The sequence below is a fragment of the Oryctolagus cuniculus genome, chromosome 21 (assembly GCF_964237555.1).
Source record: "Oryctolagus cuniculus chromosome 21, mOryCun1.1, whole genome shotgun sequence".
In the NCBI taxonomy this organism is placed as follows: domain Eukaryota; kingdom Metazoa; phylum Chordata; class Mammalia; order Lagomorpha; family Leporidae; genus Oryctolagus; species Oryctolagus cuniculus.
Window position 1 is genome coordinate 22214678 of NC_091452.1, and position 18106 is coordinate 22232783.

The 18106-nt window shown below is 44.6% G+C and overlaps 1 protein-coding gene across 1 annotated transcript; it reads left to right on the top strand.

The window, feature by feature from the left end:
- Positions 1-2090: 2090 nt before the first annotated feature.
- CCDC117 (coiled-coil domain containing 117) lies at positions 2091-16779 on the top strand. Its single transcript, XM_051826653.2, has 5 exons — positions 2091-2423; positions 3014-3070; positions 8686-8910; positions 9578-9715; positions 13875-16779. Exons 1-5 carry the CDS (start codon positions 2242-2244, stop codon positions 14110-14112), a joined length of 840 nt encoding a protein of 279 aa, XP_051682613.2. The 5' UTR covers positions 2091-2241; the 3' UTR covers positions 14113-16779.
- Positions 16780-18106: the final 1327 nt, after the last annotated feature.

Genomic DNA, 18106 nt, shown 5'->3' on the forward strand with positions numbered 1-18106 from the left:
GGGGAACTGATAGAAATTCAATTAAAAAATGGGGAAAAAAGAAATCCAAACAGCTGGATGGGCAGATCAAGTAGAGAGTGGGAGGAGACGAAGCTGGAGAGGTAGGCAGGAGAGGGATGCTGAGGAATTTGCAGATTAATCCTTGTCCCAGGAGTAAGAGGGTAGCTAGTGTGCTGGAGGAGTAGGAGTGGTGACAGAGAGATCAGCTGGGAGACTCCGGCAGGCAAGCGATGATGGATCCTATGGGGTCATAGTAACACGGATATCCCAGTCCCTCTGCAAAGTCCCACTTGTTTACACACTCAGTGGTACTTATGCTTACCTGTAAGTGGTGGTATATGCCTTGTCTTTTTTTTTTTTAAGATTTTATTTTTATTTATTTGAAAGAATTACAGAGAGACAGAGAGAGAGAGAGAGAGTCTTCCATCTGCTGGTTCACTCCCAACTGGCCACAATGACCAGAGCCTAGCTGATCCAAAGCTAGGAACCAGGAGCTTCTTCTGGGTCTCCCACACAGGTGCAGGGGCCCAAGAACTTGGGCCATCTTGTATGCTTTCCCAGGCCATAGCACAAAGCTGGATTGGAAGTGGAGTAGCCATATGGAATGCTGACATTGCAGGCGGCAGCTTTACCTACTATGCCACAGCGCTGGTCCCTGCCATGTCTTTCATCCTGTGTTCCAAGCTCTCATGTTGACGGACCTGAGAAGCCATATGTATGTGGCTCATCATCCATCAGTGCTCACAAGGATCATGCCCAAGTCCAGAAAGTCCAATTAATCAACAAATACATAAAAAGGGGGGTGGGGTGGGGAACCCATATGAGACCAAAACATGTTTGTGAAACAGGCAAACCTAATGCAATATTGAACCAAGTAGTTGGGTCCCTGTCACCCACTAAGTGGGGGTTGATCTAAGTTCCTGGCTCCTGGTTTCAGCCTGGCCCAGTCCCAGCCTTGGGGACATTTGGGAACTAATCAGTTGGGAGATCTCTTTCTCTCTATGTGTTTGTCTCTCTGCTTTTCAGGTTGAAAAAATGAAAAATTTTTAAAGACAAAAATTTTTAAAAGGAACTTGACACTGACTTGAAAAAAGGTTAAGTTTATTTTGGTGCAAAAAAATGAAATTCATGTACACAAGGGGTCTTCAAAAAGTCCATGAAAAATGTGTGTTATGAGCAAACTATGCATGGATTTCAAAAGTTTGTGCACAAAAATAAACATCTTTAAATTTCATTTTTCCATGAACCTTTTGAAGTTCCTTTGTAATTTCATGTGACCTTCACAGAGCAAGCTAAAAACAAGACCACATGGTAATCATGTCTGAGCACAGATAAAAACATGAACATTGTCCAAACCACAAAAATGATGGAACATCCAGGTTTGGCCTCCCTTCACTCCTCCTAGTGTCTAGAAAAGATAAAAATACCAACCTCACCATTATCTCTGCTTCCTGACTGTATTAATTCCTGAGCAAGGCTGCTTTTGTGAACCTTTCCCCTAAATCAGCCAACACCAGCCCAGATCTCATCAAGAGCCCTCTCCCTCACTTCAGTTAATCAATGAACCCATCTTGGCTCAATCACAGATGTCTTGTTCTTTCCCGGAAGGGCGCTGACATTGGCATAAGCGGCCCAGACTGCAAGACGGTGCCATTCCCTGAGGCGGAAAAACATGGCGCCCGGTCACGTGATCGGGGCCGACAGTCTCTGCTATCCGCTCCGCCATTACCCCCCTCAAGCGCTCTGACGCTTCCTTTGATGACACCGTTCCCTCTGAGGCATCACCAACTTCATTTAAACAGAAGGAGTCAAAATTGATCCCGGTGCACCAAGCAGTGTTCTGAGGGCTCTGAATGTTTGAATTCATTTACTCCTCACATCCAACAGAGTTATTCTCCTTTTTCACAACTGAGGGACACAGACGTTACACCTCTTCCTCAGGGAGGATTCGAACCGACGATTTACCTCAAAGCCCCAACGACGAAGTCAAGAGGCAGCCATATTGTTTGTAGTTCCCGAGGACCGCAACTCCCGGCATCGCTCGCGGTAGCGGCCCGCCACACACAACAAATCCCGGCATGCCCCCTGGGCGGCTCGGGGTGGAGGGTTCTAGAAGGCGTGACGTGGGGTCGGAGCGGGCTCGGAGGCGGGCGCCTCTCGGCAGTCGCCGTGGCCGCAGCTGCCGGGCCTGGGGACGCGGGTGGCGGGGGCCGCGGACGAAGCCTCCTTGTGTCGCCGGCCATGGCCGCGCTCGGCCGGCCTTTCAGCGGCCTGCCCCTGAGCGGCGCCTCGGAGTTCCTGCAGCCGCCGCCGGCCTTCCCCGGCCGGGCCTTCCCGCCGGGAGCTGAGGGCGCCGAGCTGGTCCCGCGGCCGGGACCCCGCGCCGCCCCGAGCAGCCCTTGCGGGAGCGCGGCGCGCGGACGGTGAGGAGCCGGGCGGGCGGGCGGGCGGCCGGGCTGACTCCCGCGGCCGTGCGCGGGCGGCTTCTCAGCCCCGTGGAGAGCTGAGGAGGCTGCTCCCCAGAGAGAGCGACGTTAACCGCAAGTCGCCTGCGGTCGCACCGCGCGGGGAGTCCCGTAGGACAAGTGAGACTTTCCCGGTCGGAGCCCGGGTGCCCTCTCGGCGCGCCCCCCGCCGGAGCGCGGCGCGGTGACAACTTGGGGAGCCTCTCGCGGACCCTCGGTTGCCTCAGGTCGGCGGAGCAGAGGGGGACGGAACCGGGGTCGCTGCCCGCCGTGGCGGGGTCCCGGAGGAGCTTAGCACGCACTGGCGGCCCTGCCTCGCTCCCCGCCAACCCCCCGTTACCTCGCCGAAATGACAAGTTTAGATGTCGCTGGCTGCGGTTGTGGCCGCGTCGGGGGCCGCCGGCGTGACCCGACTGACCCCGTGACCGGTACTTTCGGCCAGGAACGGGGTGCGCGAGCCGATTGGAGCAAGGGAGAAGTGATGCTCCGGTGTGTAACCGCGCGCGGAGCTCTGCACGGACTGACCTGGGTTTGTTTTGTTTCAACAGTGTCTCGGTTCATTGTAAAAAGAAGCACAAGCGGGAGGAGGAGGAAGAGGAGGAGGAGTAAGTTTCGGCGGTCTCTTAGTCCCTGCATAGTCGCTCTTAAGTTAACCCCGGGCCTAAACTAAACTAACTAAAGTGAAAAGGTAAAAAAAAAGAAGAAGTTAGGTGTGTCTCTGGACGGAGGCCCAGGAAGCCCGGAACGTCGGTTGCCTTTTAGGGACAGTGAGTGGCTGGCAGAGGAGTCCGGAGAGAAGTGTTCCCTCTGGAAGGGGTTGTAATTGTTTGAAGTTTGAAACATGCTAGCATTCTGTAAAAGAATTCAAAGGCACTTGTTGAAAAGTCATAAAGACTCCATGTACCCAGGTCTCCTCTCCAGAGGCAGCCACCGTCTTACCTGGTTCCTGTTTGGAAGACAGTCTCAAAACTGTCGGATTTGGGATTGTGTAAGCCTCTGGGTCTTCACTTTGCTGGGAAGATGCTGTCTGGCCTGTGTGACCCGGTTGATCTTTTTACTCCTGTGGTTCTACGTCAGCAAATAGCTCTAGCTAATTCTTCAGCAGTTGAGTGGGGTTCTGTTACAGGACTAGGTATGCATAATTAGCTAGTCATCGAACGATGAATTTCTAAGTCATTTCTGACTTTTTGCAGTTAACCAATTTATTGTGAATATACTTCTCAAGTCTCTTATGTATGTTTGCAAGTAGATGATTCCTTGTTGCAGAATTGCTGGGACGTAAAGTGTGTGCCGTTTAAAATTTGAACAATTTATACTTGCAGTGAAAAATACCCATTTTTCCATTTTTCTTAGAGAATTGCACTTTATTTTGAGAGGTAGAGGAAACAGAGCCGCCATCTGTGGCTTTACTGTCCACATGCCTGCAGTGGTTGCCACTGAGCTGGGCTGAAGCTGGGACCTGGGGACGCATTCCAAGTCTCCTGTGATGGTGGCGGGAACTGTGTTACTTGAACCGTCACTGCTTATTCCCAAGGTCTGCATAAGCAGGAAGGTGGAGTCCGGAGCTAGAGCTGAATAAGGAACCCAGGCACCCTTCGATGTGTGCCAGCACCGGTGTTAACTGCTAGGCTGAACACTCCTACTTTTTTAAAAAAAAAATTTTATCAGAGATCAACTGGTAGCTGAAAAATTACATCTCATAGACAGCCTATCTAATAGCAAAGGGAATAAGAAAATTCCCCAGAGAGTAATTTTCACATTACCAATCAAATGAAAAAGTGTTCAGCCATATCAGTCTCTGGGGAAGTGTGTAGCAAAGCCACAAAGCTCTCTCCCGCTAGATACTGTGGCACATATGGCACACGGAGAACACCCAGACACTGAATGAGAGCATAACTCAGTACATGTACTTTGAAAAACAGCTTGATCTTGTCTAATAAAGTTGAAGGCACACATACCTACCTGCTTACCAAACACCTTCCCTCCTGAGTATGTACTTAGAGAGCTTCATGGACATGTGCACCAGGAGACAAGGCAGTTCCTAGCATCCTTGGTCATGAGAATTCAAAACTGGAAACGTCCCAAATGTCATTGAGCAGTGAAACGGATGAAATACATTATGAATCTGTGCAGTAGAGTTCCATACAGGAAAAACAAAAGCTATACTTATCAACATCATGTGTCTTACAATATGAGCAAAAGAAACATCACAAGAATGTGTACAGTATAATTCTCTAATTGTTTAGGAGTGATTAACCTGTGTATTACTGATTCGGTTCACTCACCAAATGCCTACAGTGGCTAAAGCTAGGAGGTGAGAATGCAATCCTGGCCTTCCAGGGTCCAACCACTTGCTGCTCCTAGAGTGTGTATTAACAAGAAGCTGGAGTCCAGAGCTGAGGCTGGAGTCCAGAGCTGAGGCTTGAACCCAGCCAACCCAGTATAGATTATAGGTCTCCCAAATTGTTGTTTTTAAAAATGTTTTGTTTTGACATACAGATCTTCTATCCTTTGGTTCGCTCCCCCAAATGCTTATGACATCCAGGGCTGGGGCCAGGCTGAAACCAGGAACTAGGAACTCAAACCGGGGTATTTCACGTGAGTGGCAGGGACCCAAGTACGTGAGCCATCATCTCCTGCCTCCCACAGTGCACATTAAGCAGGAAGCAAGAATTCAAAAGTAGAGCCTAGACTCAAACCTAGGCTACCCAGTATGGGAGTCAAGTGCCCCAACCAGTGTCCTAACTTCTAGACCAAACAGCTGCATAGGGCTTTATAGTTAAAGAAGTGAACCGAGTTAGATTAGTATTTCAGTTTGTATTTATTCATTATGAGTGATATTGAGATATCTTAACTGCTAGGCCAGCCAGTCCATGTGTAGGTTTCTTATAGTTAAAAAGGTGAAAGAAGTACGTAAACTCTCAGTTTGTATTTGTTCATTATAAGTGGTAGTAAATATTTTGGTGTTTAACTTTGTGTGAATTCTTGTTTCTACACATTTTTATTAGTTTATTGGTCTTTTCAGTGGTTTATAGGGAAGTTAGCAGCTTATTATGTATGTTGCAAATAATGTCCTCAAATTTGTCCTTTATCTTTCAGCTTTGACCTTTTTTTGCCATCAGAAACTTGATTACATAAATTCATCAGTTTCTTTATAAGTTGCCTTAATGTATTTTTAAAATTTTGTTAAATATTTATTTATTTATCTGAAAGTCAGAGTTACAGAGAGAGATCTTCCATCCAATGGTTCACTTCCCAAATGACCACAGCAATCAGAGCTGGACCAATCTGAAGCCAGGAGCCAGGAGCTTCATCCGGGTCTCCCATGTGGGTGCAGGGGCCCAGGCACTTGGGTCATCTGCTGCTTTTCCCAGGCCATTAGTAGGGAGCTGCTTCAGAATGTATAGCAACCAGTACTTGAACTGGCACCCATATGGGATGCCAGCGTCACAGACAGAGGCTTTACCTGCTGTATCACAATGCTGACCCCAAGTTGCCTTAATTTAAAACCACTGGACCAGATAATATTTGTGATTTTTAAAAAAATATTTTTATCTATGGGTGCTGGCTTTGTGGCACAGCAAGTTAAGCTGCTGTCTTTAAGCTGCTGTCTGCGATGCCGGAATCCCATATAGGTGCTGGTTTGAGTCCTGGCTGCTCCACTTCTAATCTAGCTCCTTGCTAATGTGCCTAGGAAAGCAGTAGAAGATGGCCCAAGTGCTTGGGAGACCCAGAAGGAGTTCTGGGCTACTGGCTTTGGCCTGGCCCAACTCTGCCTTTCAAATAAAATATAAATATTAATTTTTTTAAAATCTATTTTCCTTTTATTTAAAAGGCAGAGAAGCAAAGATCTTTAATCTGGTTCACTCCCCGAATGCCTGTAACAGTCCATACTGGGCCAGGCTGAAGTAAGGAGCCAGGAATTCGATTAGGGTCTCCTGTGTGGTTGGCAGGGACTCAGGTTCTTGAACCATCACCTGCTGCTTCCCGGTGTGTGAATGTGTAATCAGAAGCACAGCTGAGATGCAGCTGAGGCGGTGTGGTATGGGCTTTGTGCATCCCAAGGTGCATCTTAAACACAGCTGTATGTCTGCCCAAATAGTTATACTCTTGCTGTGGATAAAATAGGGACCTTTTTGCTTTTACCTTTAGAAGTTTGCCCTAAGATCTTACTAGGTAAGGGGTCCCAGCTCTGAGATAAATAAAAAAGTTTAAAGTGTGAAAGTTTTTGGCTTAAAAAGTCAACCACCTTTAATTTGCAAATGGAGATTGAGATGCTGGGAGGATAAGACTAGACATTTGAATGTCCAGTGGCCAAATGTTTGCTGCCTGGCTGCTACCTTCATAGCTATTACCAATCTTATGAGTCTTCTATATTATATTACGTTTTGAAGAGAGGGCATTACTGATCTCTATTTCCAAAGTTGACCACCAGGCACAAAATAGCTGAATCATGTTAGAGAGCAGAACCCAACTTTTACACTCGTAATTTCATAGCTGAGTTTTTAGATGTGCTAGGAAATTGCCTATTCCTTTTAGATTTATTCTCCTTTTTCTTAAATGCATTTTTACATATATAACTATTGTTTCTAAAACATCACTTTATTCAAATGTTTTAGAAATATTCAGTATGTAACTAAACATTCTTAATACTTTCTTAGGAATTAAAACTAACGATAAACCCATCACTTTATTTGAGAGTTGATTCCTATCAAAAATTAGATAGAAGAGGACATTCTTGGTTGTCAGGTTTTATACAGCTGGAGACTAATGTTGATGTCCGCATTCTTGACATAATATAGAAATTTCCCCTTGTAAAAAGACTACTTCCTTTGATTCTCAGTTTAGAGAATCAGGAGCTGTGGTGGCCATTAATGATTGTTTTGTTTTGTTTTGTTTACAGAGCTGTATTCTGGTCTTGAGATTGTGCTTGCTGATGTCAGGCAATAACATACTTTTGGTTTAAATACTTAAATAGAAGAGAGCCAGGTGTCCATTTAGCTTGGTTCAGATAGCTTTCAGCGTATTGTAGTGCTTACAAATACTAGTTCATAGTACAGGCTGGAACAGCTGAACCACCTCTGAGGAGGCGGGAGGATTTAGAAATGGCATAGAGGTAGGTAGGGTTCAGGAACTCTGGAATGTGGTTGCCAACACTCAACTCCACTATGGTAACACTTTGGAGGAGCCAGTTTAGATTTTCTAGGTTCTTTTTTCCAACTCTGCAAAAGAAAGAATTTGAATTTGATGAATCGTAAGACACCTATGAAGTACAAATTTTTCCAAGAAATGGAGCATTTGCAAGGTAGGACCCCATTATTGGTTGGGGACTGATAGAACCTAAAGATAGTCCCTGATATATTGGAGGAGACCAAGAAATCAGTGATACCACCTGTCTCTGCAGTTCTTGGAACAGATCTGGTGAGGCCTATGTTTTTTTGTTTTTTTGACAGGCAGAGTGGACAGTCAGAGAGACAGAGAGAAAGGTCTTCCTTTGCCATTGGTTCACCCTCCAATGGCCGCCGTGGCTGGCACGCTGCGGCCGGCGCACCGCGCTGATCCGAAGGCAGGAGCTAGGTGCTTCTCCTGGTCTCCCATGGGATGCAGGGCCCAAGCACCTGGGCCATCCTCCACTGCACTCCCGGGCCACAGCAGAGAGCTGGCCTGGAAGAGGGGCAACCGGGACAGAATCTGGCGCCCCGACTGGGACTAGAACCTGGTGTGCCGGCGCCGCTAGGCGGAGGATTAGCCTAGTGAGCCGCAGCACCGGCTGAGGCATATGTTTTTGTTGTGAAGGAATGAAAAATGGATGCCAGACCATCTCCCATATATTTGATCGTGCAGCAGCTATGTGACAAAATATAACTGGTGCTGAATGGCTTCTTTGTGATATTTGGTTCTTTACTTCCCACTTGACCTTTCCAGAGTGAGATCAGTAGAAATGACTTCTGAGTTCCCATATTGAAGCTTTAAAATCTAAAAAGACAAGATTTTGCAGGTACAGCCTAATTTGACAATGATCAGTAGAAGAAAACATCTTAGGGAGGCTATAAGAGTGATGGAGAAAAATGCGTGATTTTCCATGTTGTAATCACACTCCATCAAAACTAGTTTTTTCTTATATTCATTTAATTTGAAACACATGATATATGTTTGCTTTATATTGGAATTTTCATTGAACAAATGAGCGAACTTTCTCTCTCTCCTTTTTCTCTTCTAGTTGTCCAGTAAGGAAAAAAAGGCTAACTGAAGCAGAGCTCTGTGCTGGTCCTAATGACTGGATTCTTTGTGCACAGCAGAATGTGGAGGGTCCTGGAGTCAGGCCGTGCCCTAGTGACCTTTCCGTCCCTGGCATGTTAGATGTCGTTTGTGAAGAAATGGATCAGACAACTGGAGAAGCCCAGTGTGAAGCTGCCCGAAGGAGGCTTCAGGAGATTGAGGACAGGTAAATGGCTCACTGCTGTTCTGTGCAACTCTTGCAAGCTAGTCTAGTTCATCATTTGGTGGTGTCTTGATCTTTAACCTCTCAGAAAGAATGTAAAACTCAGGGAATTCAAAGTGTGCAGCTTTAAAGTGAGTTCTTACAGAATTGTACTAAATACAAGATAGTTTTCCAGAACACCTTTCTCAAATTTGATTGAAAGGGGGTCCCCAGCTAGACTGATTCCAGGGTTCTTGTCTTGGCATAGGAGTTGAATTAAAAGCAGAGACATAGGTAAAGTTCCAGAATGGGATCAGGGTTTACTTAAAGAGATAGGTCACACTCAGAAGTAAATGGGGGCGGCCCCTTGAGGAGAATTGCGCACACTCCAGTTTGGCTTCTCTCTTGCCTGGGGAAGGGGAAGCATCTCTGGGAAAGTTTTATGGCATCTCTACACAGGGCTCAACATATACTTATTCACTGTGGCATCTTTGTGGTGGAGGAGACTGAGGTGCATCATGGGAAATTGGATATGTTGAATTTGGCATGGAAGAGGGTGGAGTTTTCAGTGTTACAGGGTAGAGACACAAAGACTGCCAAAACCTCTCAGCTCTTTCGTTCACTAACTCCCTGCCTAGCCCATATCCACCTCACTATTCTTTCTCTGCTTCTGCTGCCTTAATTTATTTAGGATAATTGATGAAGATGAAGAAGTTGAAGCTGACAGAAATGTTAACCACCTCCCCAGTCTTGTCCTTTCTGATACCATGAAAACAGGTTTGAAGAGGGAATTTGATGAAGTCTTTACAAAGAAGATGATTGAGTCCATGTAAGTTTTGGTGCCTGATTTCCATTTAATTATTTCTTGGACGGAAAACCTATTGTTTCTGTATACCATCGTCCAATCTTTTTTATTTAAAGATTTATTTTATTTATTTGAAAAAGTTACAGAGAGAGGTAGAGACAGAGAGAGAAGTCTTCCATCTGCTGGTTCACTCCCCAGGTGGCCACAATGGCCAGAGCTGCACTGATCTGAAGCCAGGAGCCAGGAGCTTCTTCCAGGTCTCCCACACGGCTGCAGGGGCCCAAGGGCTTGGGCCATCCTCCACTGCCTTCCTGGACCATAGCAGAGAGCTGGATCAGAAATGGAGCAGCTGGGACTAGAACCCGACGCCCACATTGGATGCCAGTGCTGCAGGCAGAGAATTAACCAAGTGAGCCATAGTGCCGGCCTTTTTTTTTTTTTAAAGTAGGGGCCGTTGCTGTGGCACAGTGGGTTAAAGCCACTGTCTATAACTCTACCTGTCAAAAAAAAAATTTTTTTTTAAATTAAAATGATGTATTTATTTATTTGAAAGGCAGAATTTTCAGAGAGAAAGAGGAAGAGACAGAGATAAGAGATTTTCCATCTGCTGGTTTACTCCCCAATTGGCTGCAATGGCCGCAGCTGCACCGATCTGAAGCAAGGAGCCAGGAGCTTCTTACGGGTCTCCCAAGCGGGTGCAGGGGCCCAAGCACTTGGGCCATCTTCCACTGCCTTCCTGGGCCACAGCAGAGAGCTGGATGGGAAGAGGAGCAGCCGGGACTAGAACCGGCACCCATATGGGATGCCGGTGCTTCAGGCCAGGGCTTTAACCCGCTGGGCACAACACTAGCCCCTAGAAGCACATTTAAAACCACATTTCTAGTCTACTTAGTTATTTCAGTTACCTAGAAGCACCACTGTGTTTCATAGCAGTCAAGATAGTTATCACAGGCTGGTGCCGCGGCTCACTAGGCTAATCCTCCGCCTAGCGGCGCTGGCGCACCGGGTTCTAGTCCCGGTTGGGGTGCTGGATTCTGTCCCGGTTGCCCCTCTTCCAGGCCAGCTCTCTGCTGTGGCCTGGGAGTGCAGTGGAGGATGGCTCAAGTACTTGGGCCCCACACCCCATGGGAGACCAGGATAAGTACCTGGCTCCTGCCATCAGATCAGCGCGGTGCACTGGCCGCAGCGCGCCAGCCACGGCAGCCATTGGAGAGTGAACCAACGGGAAGACCTTTCTCTCTGTTTCTCTCTCTCTCTGTCCACTCTGCCTGTCAAAAAAAAAAAAAAAAAAAAAAAAAGATAGTTATCACAAAGGCTGTAAACCAAAGTTTATATTCTTGGCATAGCATAGCCCCTCAGGGCTTTTAGCAGAGGTATTTTGCCCTTAATTTAAAGCAGTTTCATGAGCTCAGTAATGTGGTCTCCTAGATCATCAGAAGAAACAAATGAGTACAGAACAAACTCCAAGTAGAAACTGACCACAGTGTGAGGACAAGAGGGGAAATGGGAAAGCAACACAAGAACCTAAAAAGCAAAGTGGGCTGGGGCCATTTAACCTAGGAACTAATGATTAGCCCCATACTCTTGAAGTCCTTGAGCCTAGATGATCTCAAGTTGTCATTATCCGCTGTGTATAGTAGTAGGCAGATTATACAGTGCTATTGAGCTGTTCCAAGAATTGAAGCTGATTTGGTACTCAGAGTAAATTTCGGTTATGGGGCTGACACTGTGGTGTAGTGGGTAAAGCCTCCAGCTGCAGTGCCAGCACCCCATAGGGTGCCAGTTCAAGTCCCGGCAGCTCCACTTCTGATCCAGCTCTCTGCTATGGCCTGGGGAAGCAGTAGAAGATGGCCCAAGTCCTTGGGCCCCTGCACTCACGTAGGAGACCTGGAAGAAGCTCCTGGCTCCTGGCTTCAGATTGGCCCAGCTCCGGCCGCTGCAGCCAATTGGGGAGTGAACCAGCAGATGGAAGTCCTCTTTCTTTCTCTACCTCTCCTCTCTCTGTGTAACTCTGACTTTCAAATAAATTAATTAATTAAAAAATGTTTTAGTTACCTGAAAAAGTTTCCTAGGACACTTGCTGGGCACTGTTGTCTTTGAATACTGTGGGAGTGATTTGCACACAGAGGCTTCAGGTTCTGCATGAACTCCGTAGCTTGAGTTTATAATTAACAACCCAGCACCCAGGGCAGGTAAATAGTTCAGCCAAACATAAGCAGGTCAGGTTGCCTTCCAGCCAAAAGGCCTCTAGTGAACAATTTTTACTCTTGGTAGTTTTCCAGAAACTAGCCTTCGGGGTATTACCTTACTTGTTTGGGTTCTAGAAGTTATCACTACCATGAGGGTAGGAGGTATTTGTGATAATCATTTTGGCTTAACTGTAAAGCATTACACTTATTACTGTACCAAACAAAAGGGCATCTTAATATGTTCGTGCAGTGTTTCATTTTCATTTATATTGGTTAACTACAAGATAGGCAACTATATCTGGTAAGAGTAACCAGAATTCTTTTTTTAAAAGTTTTAAAAGTTTGGGGCTGGCGCCGGCGCCAGCGCCGTGGGCGGCGCCGTGGCTCACTTGGTTAATCCTCCGCCTGGGGCGCCAGCATCACATATGGGCACCAGGTTCTAGTCCCGGTTGCCCCTCTTCCAGTCCAGCTCTCTGCTGTGGCCCAGGAGGGCAGTGGAGGATGGGCCAAGTGCTTGGGCCCTGCACCCTCATAGGAGAGCAGGAGGAAACACCTGGCTCCTGGCTTTGGATTGATGTAGCTCCGGCTGAGGCGGCCATTTGGGGGGTGAACCAATGGAAGGAAGACCTTTCTTTCTCTCTCTCTCTCTCTCTCTCTCTCTCTCCTTCTCTCTCTCTCTCTCTCTCTCTCTCACTGTCTAACTCAATCTGTCAAATAAAATTTTAAAAAAATTTAAAAATAAATAAATAAAAGATTGTGCCAGCATTGAAGCATAGTGCCTGGGCTACCACCTGTGAAACCGGCACTCGATATCAGTGCCAGTTTGAGTCCTGGTTGCTCGACTTCCGATCCACCTCCTGGCTAATGGCCTGGGAAAACAGTGAAAGATGGCTCCTGCCCCTACATGGGGAGACCCAGACGGGACTCCTGGCTTCAGCCTGGCCCAACCACAGCCATTATAGCCATTTGGGGAGTGAAACATTAGGTGCAAGATCATCTCTATTTATTCTTTTTTTCTCTAGCTCTACCTTTCAAACAAAATAAATTTTTTAACTTTTTTTTTTAGTTTATAACTTTAAAAAAGTGCTTTATTTTTCATGTGGGATGTTATACTAATTTTTTTTTTTCAGATTTATTTATTTATTTGGAAGGCAGAGTTACAGAGAGGCAGAGAGAGATCATTCATCTGCTGGTTCACTCCTCAAATGGTCACAACAGCCAGAGCTGGGCCAATCCGAAGCCAGGAGTCAGGAACTTCTTTCACGTCTCCCATGTGGGTACAGGGGCCCAAGGACTTTGGCTACATTCTACTGCTTTCCCAGGTCATAGCAGAGAGCTGGATTAGAAGTGAAGCCAGCTGGATCTCGAACCATATTCCATATGGGATGCTGGCATTGCAGGCGGTAGCTTTACCCACTACGCCACAGCGCCAGCCCCCTGTACTGATTCTAATCACAGCACTAATATAACCATTTGTTTTGATTTAAAATACATATAGAATGTAAAATCTTATGTATTTGTCCTTTCTAACAGTCACTTTGAATTGTCTTAAATTCCTATTTTGATGCCATCAATTGTTAGTTGTAGGGGCTGGTGTTGTCGCATAGCAGGTAAAGCTGATGCCTACTATGCCAGCATCCAGTATGGATGCCAGTTGGAGACTCAGCTGCTGTACTTCTGATCCAACCCCTGCTAATTCAGCTGGGAAAGCAGTGGCTGAAGTGCTTGGTTCCCTGCACCCACATGGGAGAGCTGGAAGAAACTGCTAGCTCCTGGCTTTGGCCTGGCCCAGCCTAGCTGCTACAGCCATTTGGGCAATGAACCAGCAGATAGAAGATCTCTGTCTCTCTCTCACTCTGCCTTTCAAATAAATAAATCTTTAAAAAATTTTCTTCATTGTAAGGTATTAAGGCATCATTTACTAGCTTTTCTATATATAACTTTTATTTTCATGTTCTAAAACTTGATACAAGAACCTGTATTTTCTATCTTAGGAGCCGCCCTTCCATGGAACTTGTACTCTGGAAACCTCTCCCTGAACTCCTTTCTGATAAGCCAAAGCCATCATCTAATGCTAAGAACTACGCAGGAGAGAGCCAAACAAAGCATGCAGCTGCTGGCACTGCCTTCCCTGGGAGAACTGAACTGTTCTTGGAACCCCGGCAAGCAGAGATGCCTCTTTACAATAGTTTGGAGACAGCTGCTAATACGGAAGAAGAAATGGAACTCTAGAAACCGAGTTCTACATGAACGTCAAATGTTAGAAGGCTCTGTGTTCATCTGGAGCCTACTTGCCTATCTAGGGACTCGAAAATTTTATGAAACGGGTGTCATAATACCTCCACCTGTGATTTGGGGTGGGACTCTCATTTTGGGTAACCATTTATAGAATTCAACTTTTTGCCAAGGAAGCTTGTCTTAAGAGAAAAGCAGTTTTCTAGGGGGCTTTTTAAAGGAATGTTAGATTTTAGTCTTTTCAAAGGCAAATATAGAAGCTGTTTGTGTAAGGGTGACTTTAGTTATCTGTCACTTTGTCTAAAGATACTTGAAGATTATTGTCCTTGAGTTGAAAAAGATGGTTAAGAAAGATGCTCTTACTAAAACTGTACCCTGACAGTTGAGTCGCGATTTAGTCTGCACATATGAGCTGTTTATAGTGGTGACTGTATATGATTACAGAGAAGGTGGGAAGACAGCAGGGGCTTAACCTCTTGCCGAGCCCATGAAACTTGTATGTTAGTTGTCAGTCCAGTATAGCTGTATTAATTAAATAGCCAGTAGCATTATGATCTCCTCTTTGCCTCTGAAAATGCAATGAAAACATGAAGGTATTTTTCCTTCAAGGCTTTTTTTGCTGTGTGCTACTGTTGCTCCTTGGTTTCCCTTGCATAATTGACTAAGCCCAATTATTCCATAATGTTTACAACTTAATTAACTTTGAGGGATAGTTTAGTTTAAAATATTGTGAGGTAATCCATCTGCAGATCGCCTAGGAGAGATGCATCCTTTAGTTAAACCTAAGGAAGTGCAGTGTCAGCCAAGCTAGCAATTGAGAATTTCTGTAGTTTAACAAATATTTTACTTGTGTGAGCAAGTAGAGTTTTTAAATGTTAATTTTGAAAACAATATTAACTGAGAATGTATGGGCAAGTGACATTGAGATTTACTGGAATAGCCAACTTGTCTGGTGCTTAAACTTAATAGTTCTTCTAAAAGTTAGGAGCGAATAGCTTCCTGCTAGCAGAAACCCTCATCTGCATGAGTGCTTAAATCAGACTCCAGGTGTCTTTTGAGGATAACCAGGATTGAAGTTTTTAATTCTCAGGAAGAGCTCGTCCACGTGGCAAGGACTCACAGTGCAAATAAAAACGAGAGCTTCTTTATTGCTATGGAATATCCACTATAAGCTATTGATTTAATGTCATAGTGTAGTACTGGCCCTTTTATCACACAACAGGCAACTACCCCAGTTCTCTTTGTTTTCTGGGTTTCTTCCTGCTTTGTAAGAATCAGATACCTTTTGTAGAAAAACATGGTTTACACCAAGTAGGAACCAGCTTCCAGGCATTTTTGAAACCCATGCTGAACTCCCGCCTCTCATTACAGATGGCGTAGAAGTCTCAAGTCTGTTCTTTGGACTGTTTCTTCTTTTGCCTGCTGTTCTTTCTCTATTTCTGTCTGAATAGTCAGGAAAAGATTTAATGTTTAATATTTAAACAATATTTAATGTCTATACAGTAAAATTATTCAAACTTCAAAACAGTATTGAACCAGTTGGAAACCAGCTAATAGTTTCTTAATCTCAGACTTAGAGATGAATGTAAACTGTATTCTTTTGAAATGTGCAAGTGTTTGATTCATGCCATTTGAAAAACTCCTGCCTTGATGTCATTGTTTAATGGGACCAACTTGTAAAGTTTGTAGCCTTAAAGAAATCATACTGAAAGTTTGATCTGATACAACCCAAAAACGTGAAGAGACTGAGTTGGAGTTAGTCCTAGTGTTAGGGTGGAAAGGGAGTTGAAAGCTTTCCAAAGAGCAGAGCCAGAACACACCAAGATGTCTTCTGCAGGAACTGCTGGGCTGACCTCTGGTCAGAAATGTCAGTGGTGAGGATGACGGGAGAGGAGCCTCCTAACAAGACTCGATGCAAATGAGCAAATACAGGAGACAGTGAAGATTCTGTTCATTAGACTCTGGACAGAACTGGTTTAGGAGTCAAGCTATCTAAAATAATTATTTCTGCAGAAAAATGGATGTTTGATGCTCCTTTCTAAACTTAACCTTGCAAATGTTTGTACAAAACCTGTCTTCTTCCTTGTGGTGCTTACTCATCTGAGCCGTCTCCACAGTCCTAAGGCCTCTGCATTATATTTTATTTTTTTCTTTTCTAGCAAAAGGCTTTTGCTTTTGCCTTAAGGTTTCCCTGGGGAATTAACAGGTCTTTTCATTTTGTACAGCTTTGGCAGCATGGATCAAACATTGGCTTAACTATGCTAATGTGTGAAGAGAAAAAAATTACCTAAAGCAGGTGAGCTTTAAAGTACCAATGTATATTTTCTCTGAGTTTGAGTAGGGTGTGTGTGGAGTGGGTCTTAATATGAAGAAAGTAAGTCCAATTCTCACATATTAATCAGTTTTTTTAAACCTACTTTTTCTTGAAAAGGTACAAATGTATAATTTAGAAAAATAACTAGAGTAGGAACTAGGACCATGAAAAGAATGTTTACCAGCAGGTTCATTTGTTACTTTGGATCTAGAACTTGGTCTTATTTTTTGATAGTGACAAGAATGGTGCAGTACTAGCAAAGTTCTGGAAGATGCTGTCAGTTTTACTTTGAGAATTTGGTGTTTCTGTATTTTGTTTTCAATAAAATTTCTTAAGTGTTTTGGACTTTTGATATATTTGTATTATTGTACTTAAGTAAATGAAATTGTGTATTTCTTCTAAATTTTAGCTGAAACAACATTCATATCAGTGAAGGACTTGTATTTACCCTAAAGGGATGATTTTATTGGGTTAGAGATAAGTTCTGTAATTGATAAAGTTTCCAAAAGAAGCAGTCTGTGTTTTGCCATTCAGAAACCCATACAGTGCTTCCACCCCACACAGGACAGTTCACTGTGGCTGATTGTCAGCACTCAGGCAGCAGTGGTGACTAAGTTTTCAAAAATGTTCAGATGTGGAGTTCCCTGAGAGAGGTCTGGGACCTTTAAAAATGAGGAATAGGAAAATTCCATGATGTTATCTGGTGGTTCATGCCTGAAAGTTGTCAGGTAGTCACTGGGTGGCAGTATTGCCTGCATATTTACCATCATTCTTTGATAAATGTGGAGTCCCCTTTTGGGTTGCCGTTAACAGAAGACAAAGTATACTGTTATTTGTGTTTAATGAAAATTTGGAAACCATAGCTAAAAGCTACCTATTTTATAGATTTGGACACTAAAAGTCTAAGTAGATAGTAACAATGTAGTTTTATAATCCACCTTACCAATGTTCTTTCCACTTGACCAGTTGGTTTTACAGAGTCTTTGCACTGCTACCTTGGATCTGAGTTACTGTACAGTACAGTGTGGTGCAGGTAGTCTAAACTCCTTGAGGGAATAGAGTTTTATGTGTGCTCATGCAGTTCAAATCTCCTAACTCTGTAACGTACTTCCCACAGAGCACCAGTGGCATTTTAGAGATGAAGCAGATGCAGGTGTAATAGTGCATAGTATAGACCTGAACCTCACCAAGGCAATGCTTCCCATCAGCTGGGGCATGAACAAGGTGGTCTTCTTGTCCCTTAATGAGCTTTAGGAATCCAAAGGGTAAAAATTCAGTTCTTAGGAGACTAGAACAGAACTGACCCCTTACAGTATGCCTGGAGTGGGTAGTATCTCTGCTCCAGGAGTAATTTCAGTAGGAAAGCAAGGAGGCAAGTGTAGATGGGTGTTGCAAAGCCTTTAGAAATGATGTGTGTCTTGTCACCTGCATCTTTAATCTCAGGTATCTGCACTTAATGGAAATCCTGGTTTGGTTTTTGCAGATTGTGATTTTTAGCTCTAACCAGGCAATTTGGTGTTTCATTATGAAAATGTCCTTGAATGACAGGTGTTTTCTCAAGGCCAAGCACAGTACTTGGTAATTTTCACCCATCTGTGCAGGAAATGAAAGTCCTGATAGTCTACATAGGTTATGTATATCCTGCCCTGTATGTACAGCTGCCTCTTTCATATGATG